Here is an 18,303-nt window from a genome sequence, read left to right as displayed (position 1 = left end):
AAACGGAAGGGCTCCCCGGGGAACGCGACCTCGGCCTGCACCTCCTCGGATGGCCCCTGACGCCGCGCATCCTGCCTCAGGAGGCAGGTGACCCCCCTCTGTCCTCCTCCTCCTCCTCCTCCTCCTCCTCCTCCTCCTCCTCCTCACAGGGCACCCAGTGAGGGGAGGACGGGTGGCCTCTGGCCGTGCCTCTGTGGGCCTTCCCCAGCCCAGAAGCCCTGAATTCACACAACGGGGGGGGCCTGCCCGGCACACGCACGGCAGACGCTCCGTTCCTGCAGCGAAACGAGACGAGGAAATTATACCAAAATAAATTGGCAATTTCTTCCTCATTTAGCCATTTCTGAAGCCAGAGTATAGGAAAGCCGTTCCCTTCACGTCCCCCTATCGACGTTCAGGCTTTTCCGGTGGTAAGTGATGTGTTTTCTATGTTCCTCCGGCGAAATGAGACACAATTCCTGTGGTATCGGGTCTCCAATCAATAGACACTGGGAAGCCCTGGAAAACTACACCGGGCACTTCCTCAGTGTCAAGGCACGAGTGGCCGCGCCCTGGGCTGCTGTGAAGTCAACTGTGACCAACCGCGGGGCGCCTGTGACGTCACGGGGAGTTTCCCAAGAGGCAGATCCCGGAAGGCTTCATGTGGGAAGCGTTTCAGGGCACTCGGGACCCAGGCGCACCTGGCGGCGGGGGGTGCTGGCTGTCATTCCGATGGTGTCAGGTCCCTCCCACGTGGCGGGCAAGGGGACCTGAGGGCCCGGGGCCCAGGAAGCCGGCAGTCTGAGGAGCGCCCCACCTACCTCAGAGTCCACGCCTGTAACTGAGAAGGCCCTTGAGTCACCTTTATGTGTCATAAGCCCGGAACGTACCCGCCTGTCCACACGGATCCTGGGACGTGTGGAGGGTGTGTGGGCAATGTCCTCGGCAGGGAATAGGGGTGCTGGCAAAGGGCAGAGGTGCATGTGGCAGGGACCGGTCCTCCAGGGCCAGGGGGAACAGAGAGGCCCCGGGAAGGAGGGGAGGGGGGGGAAGGGGGCCGCGTACAGCGGGGGAGGGGGAGCGCACGGAGGGCAGGACGCACAGCAAGGTGGCTGCCACCTCCTCCCACGTGGCGGGCACCACAGAGTCTCCGCCCACAAGAAGGGACGACCCGGGGACATGAGGCCCGTGCCGTGAACGTGCTGTGAGGCGTGGGCACCCCAGGGATCCCGTGGACGCTGAGGCCTGGCCAGACACGCTGAGCGGTGGCCGCTGGCTTCTCTCCCAGATGCTGCAGCGTCCCCGGTGACGACGGGTCAGACGCCCCGCACGAGCTCCGGGTCACTCGCACCTCGCCACCTGGTGCCTGGGCGGGGACACAGGAGCAGGGGCAGGGAGGCCGGCGCACAGGGGTCCAGTCCTGCTGGAAGGGACACCCGCGCTCCTGAGTCTCCTCTCCGGCCGGTCCTGGCACAGTGGCCACAGCACCGTCAGCATCTACCTTCTGTCCCACGACCTGGCGTGCTCTGTCCGCGTGGCGGGACCAGGACGAGAGCGCCTTCACACCTGCTGGCGATCAGCACTGGCGCGTCTCGGTTCTTTGTGGGCAAACACAAAAGCTCACTGGGATGTGGAAACCGGAAAGCAAGGCGGAACACTGAAGAGCCTGGCGTTCTGTCGTGGAGAAGGCCTCCCCCAGAGGAAGGACGGCGGGGCGTTCGGTTAGGTCCTCCCGGGACGTGCGGGCCAACTCCAGGGCTGGGCCGGGCAGGGCGGCACCTGATCAGGGTTCGGGCTTCAGGGAGGTGGGCAGCCAGAAATGAGACGCAGCAGGGCCGCCTCCTGGACGCTGCCACAGGGGGAAGGACCTGAGGGCACCTGGGGCACCGGACGCAGCCCGCCCACTCCCGGCCCACCCCTCCAGCTCACGCGTGGCTGTGCTGCTGTGCCCACGCCCTGGGCCAGGGTCCTCAGTCTGCCCTCAGGGATGTCCCCGTGAGTTCCCGCAAACGGACAGGGCCTGGCAGCCCTATGAAGAAGCCGCCCTCCGGCCTCCACCTTCCAGGGAAGCAGGAAGCAGGTGACCCGGCGGGCGAGCGGGCCACCACACCGGGGGCAGCCAGTGGGGGCTGGGATGACACCAGCCTCCTCATCAGTAAGTGGCCCCCCAGCACGACTCTTAGGTGCAAACCAAACTTCACGTAATCATTGCCGATTTGAGTCTAGAAAAAGCCCTGTGAGCATCTCCTGAACCAAAAGCTTGACACCAAATGCTGCTTTGGCGCCATCTTCTGGTGACCAGGGGCATTGGTGGCTCCCGACGCAGTCGGCAGGACCCCCCCCCCCCCCACCCACCCAGAGCCATCCAGGAGGAGCCCCCACCCAGGCCCAGAGCCCCCTGCCCCCCCCCCCAGGCTGAGTCCCCCAGGCCCAGAGGCCCCCTCAGGCCGCAGCTCCCCAAGCTCAGACCCACCCCAGGCCCAGAGCCCACCCCCAGGCCCAACCCCCCACTCCAGGCCACAGCCCCCACGCTTCTGTGTGCAGAGCAAACCCCCACGGTCATGTTCATACACCAGGTGCAGCTTCAGGCTCAACCTCTTTCTGGGAACAGGCCACTATTTTCTGATCCCTATTAATACCTGTGACAGCATTTATGTACAAGATAAATTCATTTCAATTTCCTTTTTCAATTAATGGCCTATTATTTGAACCACACTCAGCTAAAAATACTGCTCCAATGCCATTAATCTTGTAAAAATTAAATTTTCCTCCGTCTGACAGGCAGAGGCCACCAGGCTGGGGTGGGAGAGTGGCCACACAGCTGGCCAGTGTAGCCCAGCCCCGCCCAGGACCCTGGGGGTGCAGGGTCCCCTCGACCAGGACGTCCGGAGGCCCCAGCAACGATGGTTCCGCCCACGGCACGCTGAGGGGGGCGACGGAAGGGCACAGAGGTGCTCCAGGGGCCCCAGGGCCAAACAGGATTTTATCGCCAACCATCAGCATCACGGTCACGAGGCAGGATCACACACACTCGGACCTCTGTGCCAACTCCGGGATGCGCTCCAACGTCTAGAGCTCCACCGTCCGTTCCCCACCCGCTGAACACGGCTGTCCAGTTATCCGGGGGCCATCAGCACACCTCGCCCAGGACTGCGGCCGCAGGAGGGGAGCCCCCACCTCCCCACTGTGCACCGCCCCCCCACCCGGGGGAAAGCCGGTCCGCAGCACTGTGCAGACGCCCCAGGACCGGCCGCCATGCGCCCACAGCCGCTGCAGGCAGGCCAGGCCTCCCGGCCCCCCCCCCCCCCGACCCCATCCGGTCCTGCGACACCTGCAGACACAGCCTCAGCGGCGCAGACCTGAGCCACACCCGAGGCAGTGTTCCGGCGGCTCCTTCTGCGGCCCCGTGCTGGCCAGTCCCGCCCAGCCGGATGCCATTCTCCAGCCCGGTCTGAGGCTCCCACCAAGCAGCACGGCCATGTCTCCGGCTAACGTGACATTTCTGTATCTGTGACCGAGAGAGGAAAGCACTGCCCGTTTCGACTAAAGTGCCACGGATGTTGGGTGCTCCCTGGCTTCAGACACTTTAAGTGTGAAAACCTATCCACCAAAGAACAGACTAGACGTGACACGACCGTGAAGTACTTCAGTGCACCAACTGGACGGCAAGGTCCTCCAGCAGGGAGAGCATGGGCTCCAGCCTCTGCGCTTCCTCGGGGCGAGGGCTGCGGGTGGGTCCCCCTCCCCAAGCGCCCTGCGCCACTCCCTCTGTCACGCGGCTGCTCCATGGTGTGACAATCTCCCACTCCGGGTATTTCCTACTATTTCCAATTGGGTTACGAAATAATTTTTGATGACCGAGCTTAATCCCAACTATCTGCAAGAGTGGTTATTTCTCCAACGAGTTTGCTGAGTTTTGGGGGTGCTCATATACAGGTTTTGCATTTCACTGCCAGCTGCAGACTGACACCTTGAGATAAATCTCAAAGGATGAGGCAAGACCAAAACGGAGGTTTCTTGGCCCCGATGCACCCCCAACATCCTGCCCCCCTCTCTCCACCGGCCGGCACTCCCGTGGGAGAGCAAGGCAGTCATGCGAGCACAGGCATGGCGGTAGCACAAAGCAGGCCTTGGAGGGCTGGAAGGTGGGCGTTACAAGAAAACACAGAAAACGTCCGTAGGCGAGCGTGAGCGAGAGGGACAGAGACCGACAGACGGCTTCCGGCATCAGGCCTCTCTGGAAAGATACTTCCTTTTCACAAGGACCCGGGGCCTGTGCACTGAGGAGCGGCTAACCCCCGCCAGCCCCGCTGACCGTGCGCTGATCTCTGCGGCCCCTTGCTCAGCCGGGCGAGGCTCCCGGACTCGACGACCGTGGCCTCGTTTCCCAAACACGTCCGTTCTGATTCGCTGGGTGAGGTTTCTCGGACTCGATAACCTGTTTAAGGAACCAACTTGATTTCACCGGTTTTCTCTACCCTATTTTCTGTCTCATTGCTGCTCTTATTGTGTTATTTCCTTCCTTCTACTTGCACTGGGTTAATTTGTTCTTACTTTTAAAATTTCTTAAAGAAAGCTTTTAATGGTAAACCGTTCCCTCTAAGCCACTGCACACAAACCCTGAAGGTTCCGATGGGTCTTTTGTATATTTTCTAACTTGCTCTGGGAAATCTCTTTGGCGCCTGGGATATTTACAAGTTTGTTGCTTGTTTCCAAACATTTGGGAATTTGCCAGATAACCGTTTCTGTTTACTTCTATTCTAAGGACTCTGTGGTCAGAGAACACACGTGCATGGTCTCGGCCAGATTTCCACACGCATGTGAGCATCCCCCGTGGACACGATCGGAGATACCTCCCCACCCCCCAGCCAGGGTGAGAGTGGCCAGAGCACGTGGACAGGCAGAGTCCTCAGAGAGGCGGCCCTCGGGATGGCCCGAACCCCGAGGGGCTGCTCTGCGCCCTTCCGGGAAAGTTCACGGCAAGTCTGTTCATCCAAGTCTCCTTGACCTTCATTTTGAAAGGCGTTCTTCGGGAAACATGATGGAAGCTAGCAGCCACCCTCCCCAGTCCACCCTCCGGCACGGGCCTTGACCACGCCTCACAGCATGGGACGAGCCTCTTCTGCGGCTGCCCTTCCCATCGGCGTCCCGCCAAGGGCAGCAGGGTCACGCTGGCGGGCAGCATCGGTCGGCGAGAGGCGCTGTCGAAGCCCATGCTTGCCGCGGCTCCGTCCTCCCAGCTGCCAGCGGCCGTGCACGTGTGCAAGCTCTGACGCTGGACGCGCAGCCCCCGTGGTTATGTCCTCTTCAGGGACTGACGCCCTCGTCTGTACACAGGGCCCCTTGACCCCTGCCGCGCTCCTTGCCGTACAACTGGTTCTACGCACCCACACGTTTCGTCCAATTTTGAAAACTTTCAGCCAACTCTTTAGGTGCCTGCCGTCTCCTGCTCCCTCTCATCCTGGGGCTCCAGTTACGCGCACACCGGACCCCTGGACGCCCTACCCCACAGTGATGTCCCAGCAGTGCCTTCCGCATACTGTGAGTGCTTCCCACTGCCAGGGCTGCGAGTTCGGCTGCTGTCCCCTCCCCTCCGCGGTGCCCGGCCCTCCGCTCGCCCCAGACCAATGCAGCTTCCATCAGAGCTGCCGTGACTCCATCTGAACCAGTCCTGATGGGAGAAGCAGGAAGCAGGGTCCCAGCACAGGGAAGCGTGAGGGTCAAGAGAAGAGTGTTCTTCTGTCCAGGGCGGGCTGAGAGCCAGCGGCCCTTGGCCCAGGGCAGGAAGGCAGAGGGAGCACGGGGCTGCGGCGGCCTGCATGTGGCGTGCCCGCGCCGGGATGTGGCCGACACAGGTGGCGGTGAGGCCACGTGTGAGTGTGGAGGGGGGCAGGGGTGCCCGAGGACAGCAGGCGCGGGGCACGGGGGATCCCGTGGGCACGTGACGGTGACCATCTCAGCCATGGAAGGTACCACCGAACTGGCACAGATACCCTGAATTCAGAGACCGCGAACGGACAGATGCCTTTCTAACCACAGGGCCATCTCCACCGCCGCTCCCTGAGCAGGACACGGCTCCCTGGCCCCACCTGCTCTCGGCACACCAGCACCCACCGCCCCACGCGACCAGCACGCAATGGCTGAGCGCCTGCTGCACACCAGGCTCCTGGCCACACAACAGCGGTGAGGTGAAGGCCACCGGGAACGGAAGCCGGAGGAAACTAAGCTAACAAGGCAGCTCTGAGCCCTCCCCGGAGATGGGGGTGAGATGCCTCAGTCGCTCAAACCAACAACCAGCGACTCAAAACCCATCTGGCGTCTGCTCCTCCGAGAAGCCTCCGGCCTCCCCAGCACCTTGGACCCCCCGCAGCCGCTGCACCCCAGCGGGGCCCCCTTTCTGGGCGTCCGCTGACCCCCAGACCAAGGACTGTCGCAGGACAGGCCAGGCCCCCGGGGTGGGCTGCTTGGGCCCACAGAGGGACTGGCCTCCGTCACTCGAGCTCTGGGGAGCAGATCCAGGGATGGGCTTAATCCCTCGCCTCTGTGAAGAGCCCCCCACCTGCGATCGCCATCCCACAGGCCACGGCCCGGGGCCGACTCCATGCAGCAGAAGGGCACGCACCGTGAAATGCTCCTGGGATTTGAAGTTCTCGTCCAGGTAGACGCGAGCCCTGTTGTACTCCTTCATGGCGTCACTTGACAACAGCTCTCTGGAAGGAAAACAGGGAGTTTCTTTGGTACAAAAGCCACCCAAAAAGTTGCTCCAGATCCAGGCTACTGGCTTGAACACCGTGTCGTACGTCACCCCAAAAACGCCGCCGAGCAGTGGTGGGAGGAAGGAAGGGCGGCAGAAACCAAAACCCACTGTGTGCAGGTAGAGTCGGGCCATGTCGTCCTCGGCGGCGGCCCCCCCCGACACCTGATAGATGCACAGGACCCAGAGGCCTCTCGGGGACAGAGATGTGGAGGTGGGGGGACACTGGAAGCTTGGCCAGGGCCGCACGCCGCAGCGGCACAACCCCAGACTCTGTGGGGTCTCCTGGCTGTTTGTGTCTTGTGCTAACAGAGAAGCAGGCCGGAGTCCACACGCCCCCGGGACCAAGGCAGGTCCCCCCACCAGGAGGAAAGCTGAGCATCAGCGGCCTGCCCCAGAGGCTTTACAACAGGAAGGAGGAAGGGTCTCCGAACACCCCTCGTCAGAGGGGCTTCCTGGTCACCTTCCTGCCTCGTTTCACAACCAGAAAAGGCTTAGGCGGGCACCCACGTGTCACCTCAGCACGTGTGGCTGGAAGGGAGCCACTGTGCACCCAGAGCCCCGAGAATGCACCAGAGCCACGCCGGGAAGCGAGGGGGGCCTCCCTGCTCACCTGCCGGCCCCCCGGCCGAGGGCCCCCCCACCCTCCCGCCAGCTCGGCAGCAGCAGGGAAGGGGGCACGTAACCATCTGACCAGCCAGCACGGGGGTCAGATGGAAGAGGGGTTCGGGCCCCAAGAAGCCAAATGGAAGAAGGGAAGAGGCTATGTGCCTCGGAGGGCTCACACCCCTCCCCCCCTGCAGCCTCCACCGTGTTCGCGGCAGGAAGCAAGGTGCAGACACACACCACACGATGTTCGGAACGTCTGGCGTCACGCCAGAAATTAACTTAGCGTGCAGAGAAGCAAAAAAATACAACCTACAACCTGCAGAGACAGACCTGGATGGACAGAAGTCAGCCGAAAACACCCCTGAAGCAGGGGCTGTCCATGCAATCAAAGATTTCAAGGAAAGCACAAATATGAGGAAAAGCAAACGTGAAAACCACAAATTAAACTTCTCAGGCTGAAAACAGAACTCACCGGGTGGACCTAAGAGCAGGTTAAAACCTAAGAAAATAAATAAGGAAGAGATCCGTGACTACAACACACAGCAACAGAAATGACCCAAACTGAAGCAAAGAGCCTGGAAAATGTTGGAGGAAAAAGAGCTCAAGGGGCAGAGGGGCCCTGGGTGGTGACAGACAGGCCGACCCCAGGAAAGCCGAGTCAGAGACCCAAGAGAAGGGAAGGACAAAAACAGGAAAGTGCTGAGCAAACTTTTCCCAAATATGATTAGAATTATAAACCCACTGAAAAAGCTCAAACACAAGGGAAATCAAACTAAAATACAACATAATCAAGTTGCTGCAGACCATCCGGGGAGACAAAATGCCACAGTCAGGGAAAAAAGACACATTATATACCGAAAATTAAGACGGGGACAATGGCTAAGGCCCGTCCTAAACAACAGGACACAGAAGACAAGGCGATGATGTCCTTTAAGTGCTAACAGAGAAGCGCGGGCAAGCCGCAGTCGCAGCTGCAACAACAACATCTTTCAAAAGCGAAGACAAAGGCTTTCCTCACACAAACAAAAGCGGAGAGAATTCGTCACCAGTGACTCGTGTTAAGATGGATGTCACAGAAGCTCTCAGGCTGAAGGAAGATGGTACCAGACAGAAACCGAGGCTTCGAGAGAGCGGGCAGAGCACAGAAAGCCATAGACAAAGTGGTCAAGATAAAGGGCACCTTCTCTCCCTTCTGATCTTTATAAAAGGTACCAGTTTAAAGCAAAAAATGGCAACATGGGTCACATATGGCAAGCAAGGGTAGGGGTAGAAAGAACGGGACAGCCTCCCCAGGACGCAGGGGTGATGGCAGAAGGGGCACACCTCGGGGGCGGGGCATGGGGCGCGGGATAAGGGGCGGGGTGGACGCCCGGGGAGGCAGGGCCAGGGGCGGGACATAGGGGAGAGGCGGGGACATGGGGTGGGGAATGAGGGACGGGGGCAGGGGCACAGGGCTGGGCGCGGCTGGACAGGGGGGGCCTCCTTCCGCAAGCCTGCTGTGCACCAACAGGGCACCCCCGCTCTGGAAATGCCGCTCTCCCCCGCCAAGCTCCTTACAGTAAGGGCGGGCTTTGGTCACCAAGGTGTGCCGCAGGTGTCTTTCCCAGGAGTAGCTAACCATTTACTTCCTTTACAGGGGTCTTTTGGTAAACAGTTAAGTTGTTTAACATTCGCATTTCACAATCCTTTCTTTTGTAGGTGACACTTTTTGCGTCTCTTGAAGTTAACTCCCTGCCCCAGAGCTACAGACAACACCCTGCAGTATTTTAGCCTCAGCATTATTAGAGTTTGGCCCTCTCCCTTTACTCAGTAACACAACTGAAACACTATCCTCCTGCGGGGAGGGGGGGGGACCCAGTGCCATTTTCTCACGCACACATGGCCTTGTGGCTCACAGCCAGTCCCAGCTGCATTCAGTCCTTCCGCAGATCTTGCCCGCCCTGCACCCCTCCCCCTGCCCTCACTGCTCCCCAAGGAGCCTGCGGCCGGGAGCGGGGGGGGGGGGGGGGGGGGGGGGGGGGGCACGCCCACTCGGGCCTCTTCAGAATTATTTTGGCTACTTTTAGCTATTTAGCGGCATCCCCTTGCCCTTATGTTAACTTTAGTATTAGTTTAAGTGGTAAAAAATTTAAAACATTTTTTTAATTAAAATTGCCGTAAAATTGGATTATTTGGGGAAAATTTGATCATTCTTTTTAAAAAACGCCCTTTAGCAAATCGGCCCACAGTTTAACAACTGACACGTGGATGGCTTGTGTCCACCGTATCAGGGACCTCAAGCAGGACTGCGGCTGCTGACGGCGGCTGAAATCACCCTCAGAGCCCGGGCACCAGGCGCCAGGGCTCTGAGTGCAGACCCAGCACAGCGGCCCTCGATGACCCGCCTTGGAAGTCAGGGAGTGTCACCTCACACCCGGCTGGCGGGAGCAGTCACGATGCCCCGAGTCCACAGCAGGGGGACACGGAGGGCAGGCACAGTGGTGCCCAGTGCAGAGCGGGTGTCCTGGGCAGTGGGGCTGCGGGGCAGAGCAGAAGGAAGAAAGGCGCCCCAGGGGCTCCCGCTGCGACAGCCAGAGGCGGGCCCTGCTGCTCAGGACGCCAGGCTGAGCACACACTCCGCCCTCCGCTCGCTCGCTCCGCCCCCGCCCCCGCCCCGCCCCCATGCGTGCACTTCCCAGGTCTGTGCAGAGGCCTGTGGCTACTTCCTCCGGAACGATGGAGATGTCACCACCCACACGCGACTGGGGCTCCGTCCCCGTCTCACTGTGACAAACACAGATGTGAGCTGCTGGATGGAAACCAGCTGTCTGTCCGTCCATCCACAGCTGGCAGGCTGGCAGCCGTCACGCCACAGGTGTGGCCTCCAGGACATGCAGATGGGACGCTCCACCTGGAGCCCAGGGCTGAAGTCTCCAAGCCCAAAGCACCACTGTCGCCCTGCAACTGCACACCCCCAGGAGCCACGCTGTCATTCTGTGGTCCTCTGCCAGGAGTCATGCTGTCACCCTGTAGTCCCCCCCCCGGAACCACACTGTCACCCTGTGGTCCCATCGCCAGGGGCCACACTGTCACCCTGTGGTCCCTCCCAGGAGTCACGCTGTCACCTTGTGGTTCTCTCCAGGGGCACGCTGTCACCCTGTGGTCCCATTGCCAGGGGCCACACTGTCACCCTGTGGTCCCACCCAGGGGCCACACTGTCACCCTGTGTCCCGCCCCCAGGAACCACACTGTCACCCTGTGGTCCCACCCCTGGGGCCACACTGTCACCCTGTGGTCCCTCCCAGGAGTCACACTCACCTTGTGGTTCTCTCCAGGCGCACACTGTCACCCTGTGTCCCGCCCCCAGGAACCACACTGTCACCCTGTGGTTCTCTCCAGGGGCCACACTGTCACCCTGTGGTCCCTCCCAGCAGTCACACTGTCACCTTGTGATTCTCTCCAGGGGCACACTATCACCCTGTGTTCCCCCCCCAGGAACCACACTGTCACCCTGTGGTCCCACCCCCAGGGCCACAATGTCACCCTGTGGTCCCACCCCCCAGGAACCACACTGTTACCCTGTGGTCCCCCCCCCCGGGAGGCACACTGTCACCCTGTGGTCCCACACCCAGGGGCCACACTGTTACCCTGTAGTCCCCCCCCCCGGGAACCACACTGTCACCCTGTGGTCCCTCCCAGGAGTCACGCTGTCACCTTGTGGTTCTCTCCAGGGGCACGCTGTCACCCTGTGGTCCCATTGCCAGGGGCCACACTGTCACCCTGTGGTCCCACCCAGGGGCCACACTGTCACCCTGTGTCCCGCCCCCAGGGGCCACACTGTCACCCTGTGTCCCGCCCCCAGGAACCACACTGTCACCCTGTGGTCCCACCCCTGGGGCCACACTGTCACCCTGTGGTCCCTCCCAGGAGTCACACTCACCTTGTGGTTCTCTCCAGGCGCACACTGTCACCCTGTGTCCCGCCCCCAGGAACCACACTGTCACCCTGTGGTTCTCTCCAGGGGCCACACTGTCACCCTGTGGTCCCTCCCAGCAGTCACGCTGTCACCTTGTGATTCTCTCCAGGGGCACACTATCACCCTGTGTTCCCCCCCCCAGGAACCACACTGTCACCCTGTGGTCCCACCCCCAGGGCCACAATGTCACCCTGTGGTCCCACCCCCCAGGAACCACACTGTTACCCTGTGGTCCCCCCCCCCCCGGGAGGCACACTGTCACCCTGTGGTCCCACACCCAGGGGCCACACTGTTACCCTGTAGTCCCCCCCCCCCGGGAACCACACTGTCACCCTGTAGTCCCCCCCCCCCCGGGAGCCACACTGTCACCCTGTGGTCCCGCCCCCAGGGCCACACTGTCACCCTGTGCTCCCCACCAGGAGGCATACGGTCACACGCTTGGGACAGGACTTCTCTCTTTGGAACACCAGCCCACCCAAGGAGCCTCACAAAGGTGGGGTCGTGACCTGGGTTTCCAGAGACAGCCCCCTAGGGGCACCTCGCCCCAGGAGAGCGCAGCAGGGCGTGGCACACACCGCCAGGACTTACTTGACGAACTTGTCCACGTGTGACATGGAAGTCTCGTAGTTCTTCCCTCCAAACTCCTGGCAGTGCAGGGCCATGAAGTGCGGCTTGTGCGTGTGCACGACCTGTGAAGGGAAGCGCAGGACGGGCCGTTAGTGGCTCCGTGGGTCCGTGCGGCCACCCTACGAGGAAGGTGGCTGCCGGGACCAAAGGCCCCACGTGCATGACCACGGCTTTGAACAGTCTCTAGGAGCCAAACCACCTTTGTGCAGCACTCATTTCAGCTGCCCACGTCTTCCCGATCCTCAGACACGATTCGGAATTTCTCAGAACCTTCCCCAACCACGGAGAGGAATTCCCCCAGCTGTAGAAAGGCAAACGCGTCGACTGCGGAGCACCCAAGTCCCACAAAAACAAACGAACCAGTTAGCGTCTCACTGCAGACACCTGGCTGCGTCCTCCACAGAGGATATGAGCCCAGCCAGCCCCACACGCTGTCGTGGGCACACGTGCCAGCACGGGGACACGCACACACCCCAGACCTGCCCGGGAGTGAGCAAAGCTGACTGCGCTCAGCGGGGGCCCAGGCTGCCTCGCACACAACGTGCACACGACTGCCTGACGACCCGACACGGCAGGTGCCCAGCACCCGTGTCACCGCAGGGACAGCTGCGGCACACGGTGGTCAGCAGCAGAGGTGGTGTGGCCACGGTGCCGCTGCCCCACTACAGCCGGGGGGGTCCCGGCACTGTCCCCAGGGCTGCCGCAAGCCGCGAACCCTCCCCACGCTTTTGTTCCTCGATGCTACGGGTAAGTAAGTACCCCCAGTGACACGGACTGATGGCCGCAGAGACGCTCTCAGCAGTGTGGTCGCTGTCCAGAGGCTGTCCAGCCATCCCACGCCCCCACCCAGCACAGGGGTCCTGAAAACCACCTCAGTCACAGCTTGGACCCTGATCTCGCCCCCTGCAGTAAACCGCACCAGGCATCTGGGCATGACCCACAGGTGGCTGAGCCCGTGTTGACCAGCACACGCTCGTGGAAAGGACAGGACGCTCACTGGCCCCGCTCCCCTAGGGCACAGGGGACAGCACATCACTGCTGAGCTGATGAGGCATCCAGGCCACGACAGCTGGGGGCTGCGGCAGGGGCTCGTGGGACCAGAGGGTGGAGGGCAACAGGGCAGAGTGCAGGGGGCGTGTCCCCACGTCCTCAGCTGCCCGTCACGCTAACTGCACTTGGCCGTGGTGGCCACGATGCTCTTTCTGGTCCTGCGCTCCTCCCCTCTCCCAGGCACTTGCCAGAAACCCGCATGATGACCTTCCCCATCCCCAAATACACCATCCCAGGGCAGGCCCCCCATTCAGTGCTCTGTCACCTGGAACCCAGCCTCAGGCACCGTTTCCTGCCCATGCCTGGCGGCCAGCGAGCCATCAGCAGCCTCAGAGGGACGGGCCGCTGTGTGCAGCCCCGATGGAAAGTGGCCACTTCTAGGAAGTGCCATAGGGCTGGCCACGGACAGACAAGCTGGCCACGGAGAGCCAGGCCCGCAGGCCGTGCCCCATGAGACAAGTGACCTGACCACGGCCAGGAAGCGCCCCACGGCCACAGCGGCCCCTCACCGGGTGGCCGGCGTGCACGTGGCCCGCATGGAGATGTGAACACACGATCGGGAACTCGGGATGCGTTCTTAAAAAGGGACACAATTCTGACCAGGAAAAGCACGGACGGCGTGCGCGAAAAGCGTCAGTACCTGATGCCAGCTGTTTGAGCGAGCTGCTCCTTGCGTGCGTGTTGTTCTTGGAGAACCGGGCTACCACAAGCCCGCTAGGGCGGCCCATCTGCCATTAAACACAGTCATGGAACACTCCCTCCCCTGACCCCACCCCTCAGTGCTCGGGGCTGGCGGGGACACGGGACGGGCCCTCGGGTGCTGCACACGAGGCCGGTGGCACAGGGAGCCCCGTCCGGAAGGACGCCTCTCACGTGCACCGAACTCAGGAACGCCCAAGCGACCGGGAAGCCAACCCGCCCCACGGCCCGCTTGCAGCTGCCCCACAGGGCACCTTTCGCGGCTTCTCCAGAGGACAGTGTGCCTCACCGAGGAAGAATGACCACGATACCAACCCTGGGAATACAGCCTGGCGGGCACCGGCGTAGGCTCCCCTAGGCACTCGGCGGGAAGGGGCAGCCCCGACCTCTTGGCCCCGGGGCCGCCCTGCACGGCGCACTTCCCCTTAGCGGCAGGCTCAAGCATCCTTCCCAAAGGGCCAGCCTGTCCGCACCAGCTGTGCCTGAAGCAACAGAGTTCTCCGTTCTCAGAGTTCTGACTGCGTCTGCCACTGTCTCTCGACACACAGCTCTATGTTTGCCATGGCGTGCCCGCATGGCGGAAGGCTGGGTCGGGTCCCAGAACGCAGACGGGGGCCTCAGGGCTGGCCTGGACAAAAGGGTCCGACGGGGACCCCGGCAACCCAGCAGAGTGCTCAGCCTGGAGACAGCAGCCCCCACCTGGTCCCTATCACCCCGAACCCAAAAGGGGAGATGGCTGGAGGCGCCAGGGGCTCTGGACACGTCCCTCGGTGGGCACTTGCTCTGAAAGACACCCTTGGGACGGACTCAAGCAGCAGGCACTTCGGGGGGTGTCGAGTGAGAGCACAGAGGGCGTTCCTCTGGGCCCCGGCCCCTGCCAGTCTGCACCTTTGCCCGCAGCAGCCCCTGCCCTGCCAGCTCGAGCCTCTGTTGCAAGGACATGCCACGGGGTCGTGCCCTCTGAAGATCACGGTTAGCCAAGTCCTTGGCACAGACCCAGGGCTCTGACAAGGAAATGTGCCTTCCCTTCCTTTGAAACCCACAGGCCACCTCCCTCCAGAAGGCCTCACTCGCCAGCTGGGACAGAGGTTTTGAAAGGTGCCCGACACGGGGCAGTCCCCTCCCCAGCGCGGGCTGGACAAAGTGACGACCCAGAGTGGCCGAGGGGTGGGGGCGTGGAAGGCCACTGCCACCGCCCTGGCTGCTCCTCCCCCAGCCCCTCACCCTGGCCTGAGGACGCTCGCTCCCAAGGAGCCAGGACCGAGTCCCTGCCCCAGAAACCATCTGTCTGTCCATCTGTCCTCCCAACCATCCTCCTGCTCAAGCTGGGCCCTCCTCTCCCTAACCCTGCTGCTCTGGGCAGGGTCTGGCCACTTGACCTGCCTTCCCAGGGAGTCCCCTCTCTGCAGAAGCAGCCACCCTGCAGACGGTCCAGGCCCAGCACCTCTTCAAGGGGCCAGGGCCTCAAATCCTCAGTCACCTCCTTATCCGGGAAACAGTCACGCTGTGGATGCGACGCGTCCAGAGGGCCCAGGTCCTGGTCCCTCTTCCTCACCATTGGGTGCCGCAGCCCCAAAGTCACAAGCGTGAGGGACATACAGGGGATGGGTGCATGGGGTCGGCGACACAGGCCCATGAGCAGACGCGGGCCTTCCGGCCTCTGTCACAGGACCTCTGAGCCTACCCTGGAGCTCCGCAGCCTGAAGCACGTGGCCGGCCACACCCGCTGTCTCTTGGCCTCCTGTTCTGCCACTTCCTTCAGGGTCCTCGACCCACATAGCCGCCCCTTAGTTTCCCGGGACCACACACCTGTCTCACTTCTCAAGGAGGTGCTGCCGGTCCAGAGCCCTGCCCCGTGTCCGGTCCCATGCCACGTGCCACGCCACGGCCCCGCCCCTTGCCCTGTCCCAAGCCTCAGGGCCTTGCCGCACAGCCCCGCCCATGCCCCGCCCCATGCCCCGCCCCCACCCTGCCCCCCACCTCAGGGCCCTGCCGCAGGCCCGGCCCCCACCCTGTCCCAGGCCTCAAGGGGCCCACCCCATGCCGGGTCCCGCAGCCACAGCACACACTAGGTGCTGCGGTTCACCTGGATTCAAGTTCCTGAACTGCCCTCAGGCACAACAGCCGCACCCTGACAGCTGCACTTCTAAGGAAGGAAAGACCTACATTCAATACATTTTGTGCAGAAAACAATGATTTTCCAAGTTAAATTTACCATATTTGAAACTAAATTTTAACTGATCATAAGTTTAAAAAAACAGCCAAATAAACTGAGTGATATTTCTTTATCTCTGCGACGCCGCCGCCGACCTCCACGTGCTCAACGCAGCGACCCGAACGGCACGTTCTGGGCAGGAGCACGAGCGCGCTCTGACCGCAGGCGCCGCTCCACGTTTCTGCAGCCGGCACCCCACTTTCACCGCCAGGAAGGGTGAGACGAGGAGGACCAGGACTGAAGCATCGGCGGGCACTCACCCGCGTGCGGTGGCCCCTCCACGTGGAGAAATGTGTGTCCGGGTCCTGAATGCACACTCAGCTGCCAACAAAAGGTCGCACTAGTCTACCCCAGGGCAGCCTGGACTCCCCCAAAACCCTCGCGTCCAACGGACACACACTTAGAGGCCGAGGGGGGCGCCCGATTGGCAGGTGGGGGGCGGCACCCGGGACACACCCGGCCCCGGACTCAGCCTCCTCACGGGGCACAGGGTGGGCTGGGGAGGCAGGGGCGAAGCGGGCGCCACAGCGGGGCTCATGCACAGACGCCCGCCAGGGTGACCACACACGGAGCAGCGTGGCCCCCCAGGAACCTGGCCCACCTGAGGACGGTCAGGGGTTCTCCGACTCGCCCCGCAGCCACTGCCTGGCCTCACACGGCGGCCCTCACCTCCACCCCAGCAGCTGCCCACGCCTCCAGAGGCAGCTCCTCTTGGAGACGGGCCCCGTGGTGTCACCAAGAAGGCCCCCCACACCCTGCGAGACTCTAGGCCCGCCTGCCCGGGAGGATTCCATGATACCTGCCCGGCCCCGGACACACAGGCCACACGTTAGGACTGGCCAGGCCCCCAGGTGCTGCCACCAACACAGGCTCTTGCAAATCCCAAAGCTACGCACAGAGAGCGCACACCGTCCCTGCCCTCAGGGGACATCACGCAGAAACGCGGCATAACAGATACAAGGTCACGTGTCATTGGAAAGCTGAGTTATTAAATGACAAGACCTTTACCACGCAAAGTGTCAGGAGACACATAACGGACAGTCACACGGGGAGCCCGGCGTGGATCCACAACACACGCTCCGCTGCCGTGGGCTGCGCCACGGCCGCACACAGGCTCCCCTACACAGACCGGAGACTAACGTGCAGCCACGTTGGCAGAGCTGGCGATGAGAGGCCTCGCCCGGCGCTCAGGTGCACGTGAGCCACCGCAGGACTCAGAGCAGGAGGAGCCTGACGGGCCACCTGGGCCGCAGGGTCGACTCCCGCACAGGAGCCGCCACACCCTCGACAGCACAAACCCGTCCAGGACACACGGTTACTGCCTAAAATGGACGTTAACAAAATATGTCTGTGTCTGTGGCTTCGTGGGGACACGAAACAACCCACACGTTGGCCACCTTGGACTCCGGACTGCTCCTGCAAGTGGTGACTGCAGACACAAGGGAGCGTCTGCCCTGCCTCTGGCGCAACGGCCACGTCTCTGGAGAAGCGGACACCCCACCAGCAGAGCAGGGACAAATGACAGGGCTGGATCGGTGGCTGGACCACGAGGGCACTCGCTAAGTGGGAGGAGAGGGGCAGACACAGCACGGCCTCAGGGGCTGCACGGATGCGCGGTCCTGGCTCCTGGCGGCCAGCGCCCGGCAGCGTGTCCCACGCTTGCAGCCGCTTGGGGGGGCCCAGCACGGGGCCGGGGTTCGGCCCGGAAGGCGGGGCTGAAAGGAGAGAGCACGCAGCAAGGAGGGGACCGCAGGGCGTGTGCCGCGGCAGGACAGACGCATCTGGACGGGACTTGCGGGGAAGAAAGGGGACAGAGAGGAGGAAGGCAGCCTTGGGCAGCTGGTGACGGAGGGGAAAGGAGGGCAGGGGGAATCGGGCTCGCAGACAGAAGAGTGCACATCCTTGGCACAGAGAAGACAGGCTCTCGTGGCTCAGGAGCCCAGACCTGCCTGCACTTTGCTGGGAGGACAGAAGGGGGCGCTGTCGGGCTGAGAATCCACACACCCCTCCCCAAGCCCCTGCAGATGGCTCGGGAGTCCACACCGCAACAGAATTAAAGACACTGAAACCACCATCTCAGAACAGGCAAAACACACGGAGTCGGAACGCAACACTAAACCAGAAATGGACCAGAAAGACAAAGCGAAGGAAATGACATTAACCTCTGGGGAGAAATGGGAAAAAAAAAAAAAGACAAAATCCTCACAGAAAAGATGAACCAACGACAAAGCAGACAAGGGAGGGTCTACTGACAAGACAAACCACAACGAAGGGGAGAGGGAAGGGGGGACGGGGAGAGGGGAGGGCAGAGGCAGGACGGCCACCAGGTCCTGCGGGAGAAAACATCCGATCAGAACTAATCTTTAAAATTATGATCCAAGGAAACTTCCCCTAAATAGAAAGAGACCTGAACTT

General features: G+C 62.0%; 1 protein-coding gene across 2 annotated transcripts in view; it reads right to left on the bottom strand.

Moving 5' to 3' along the window:
- INPP5A (inositol polyphosphate-5-phosphatase A) overlaps positions 1 to 18,303 on the bottom strand; it is a 177,014-nt gene that overhangs the window by 99,796 nt on the left and 58,915 nt on the right. For both annotated transcript variants that reach the window (XM_042908402.1, XM_042908401.1), the window contains exons 3-4: positions 11,886 to 11,986; positions 6,602 to 6,689 (exon numbers count right to left, since the gene is read on the bottom strand). In XM_042908402.1, coding sequence (XP_042764336.1) covers positions 6,602 to 6,689; positions 11,886 to 11,986 — 189 coding nt within the window. The remainder of the gene's footprint in view (positions 1 to 6,601; positions 6,690 to 11,885; positions 11,987 to 18,303) is intronic.

Source organism: Panthera leo, chromosome D2 (assembly GCF_018350215.1).
Source record: "Panthera leo isolate Ple1 chromosome D2, P.leo_Ple1_pat1.1, whole genome shotgun sequence".
NCBI classification, from domain to species: domain Eukaryota; kingdom Metazoa; phylum Chordata; class Mammalia; order Carnivora; family Felidae; genus Panthera; species Panthera leo.
The sequence above is the reverse complement of the archived record's forward strand: the minus strand, read 5'-3'. Positions and strand labels throughout refer to the sequence as shown.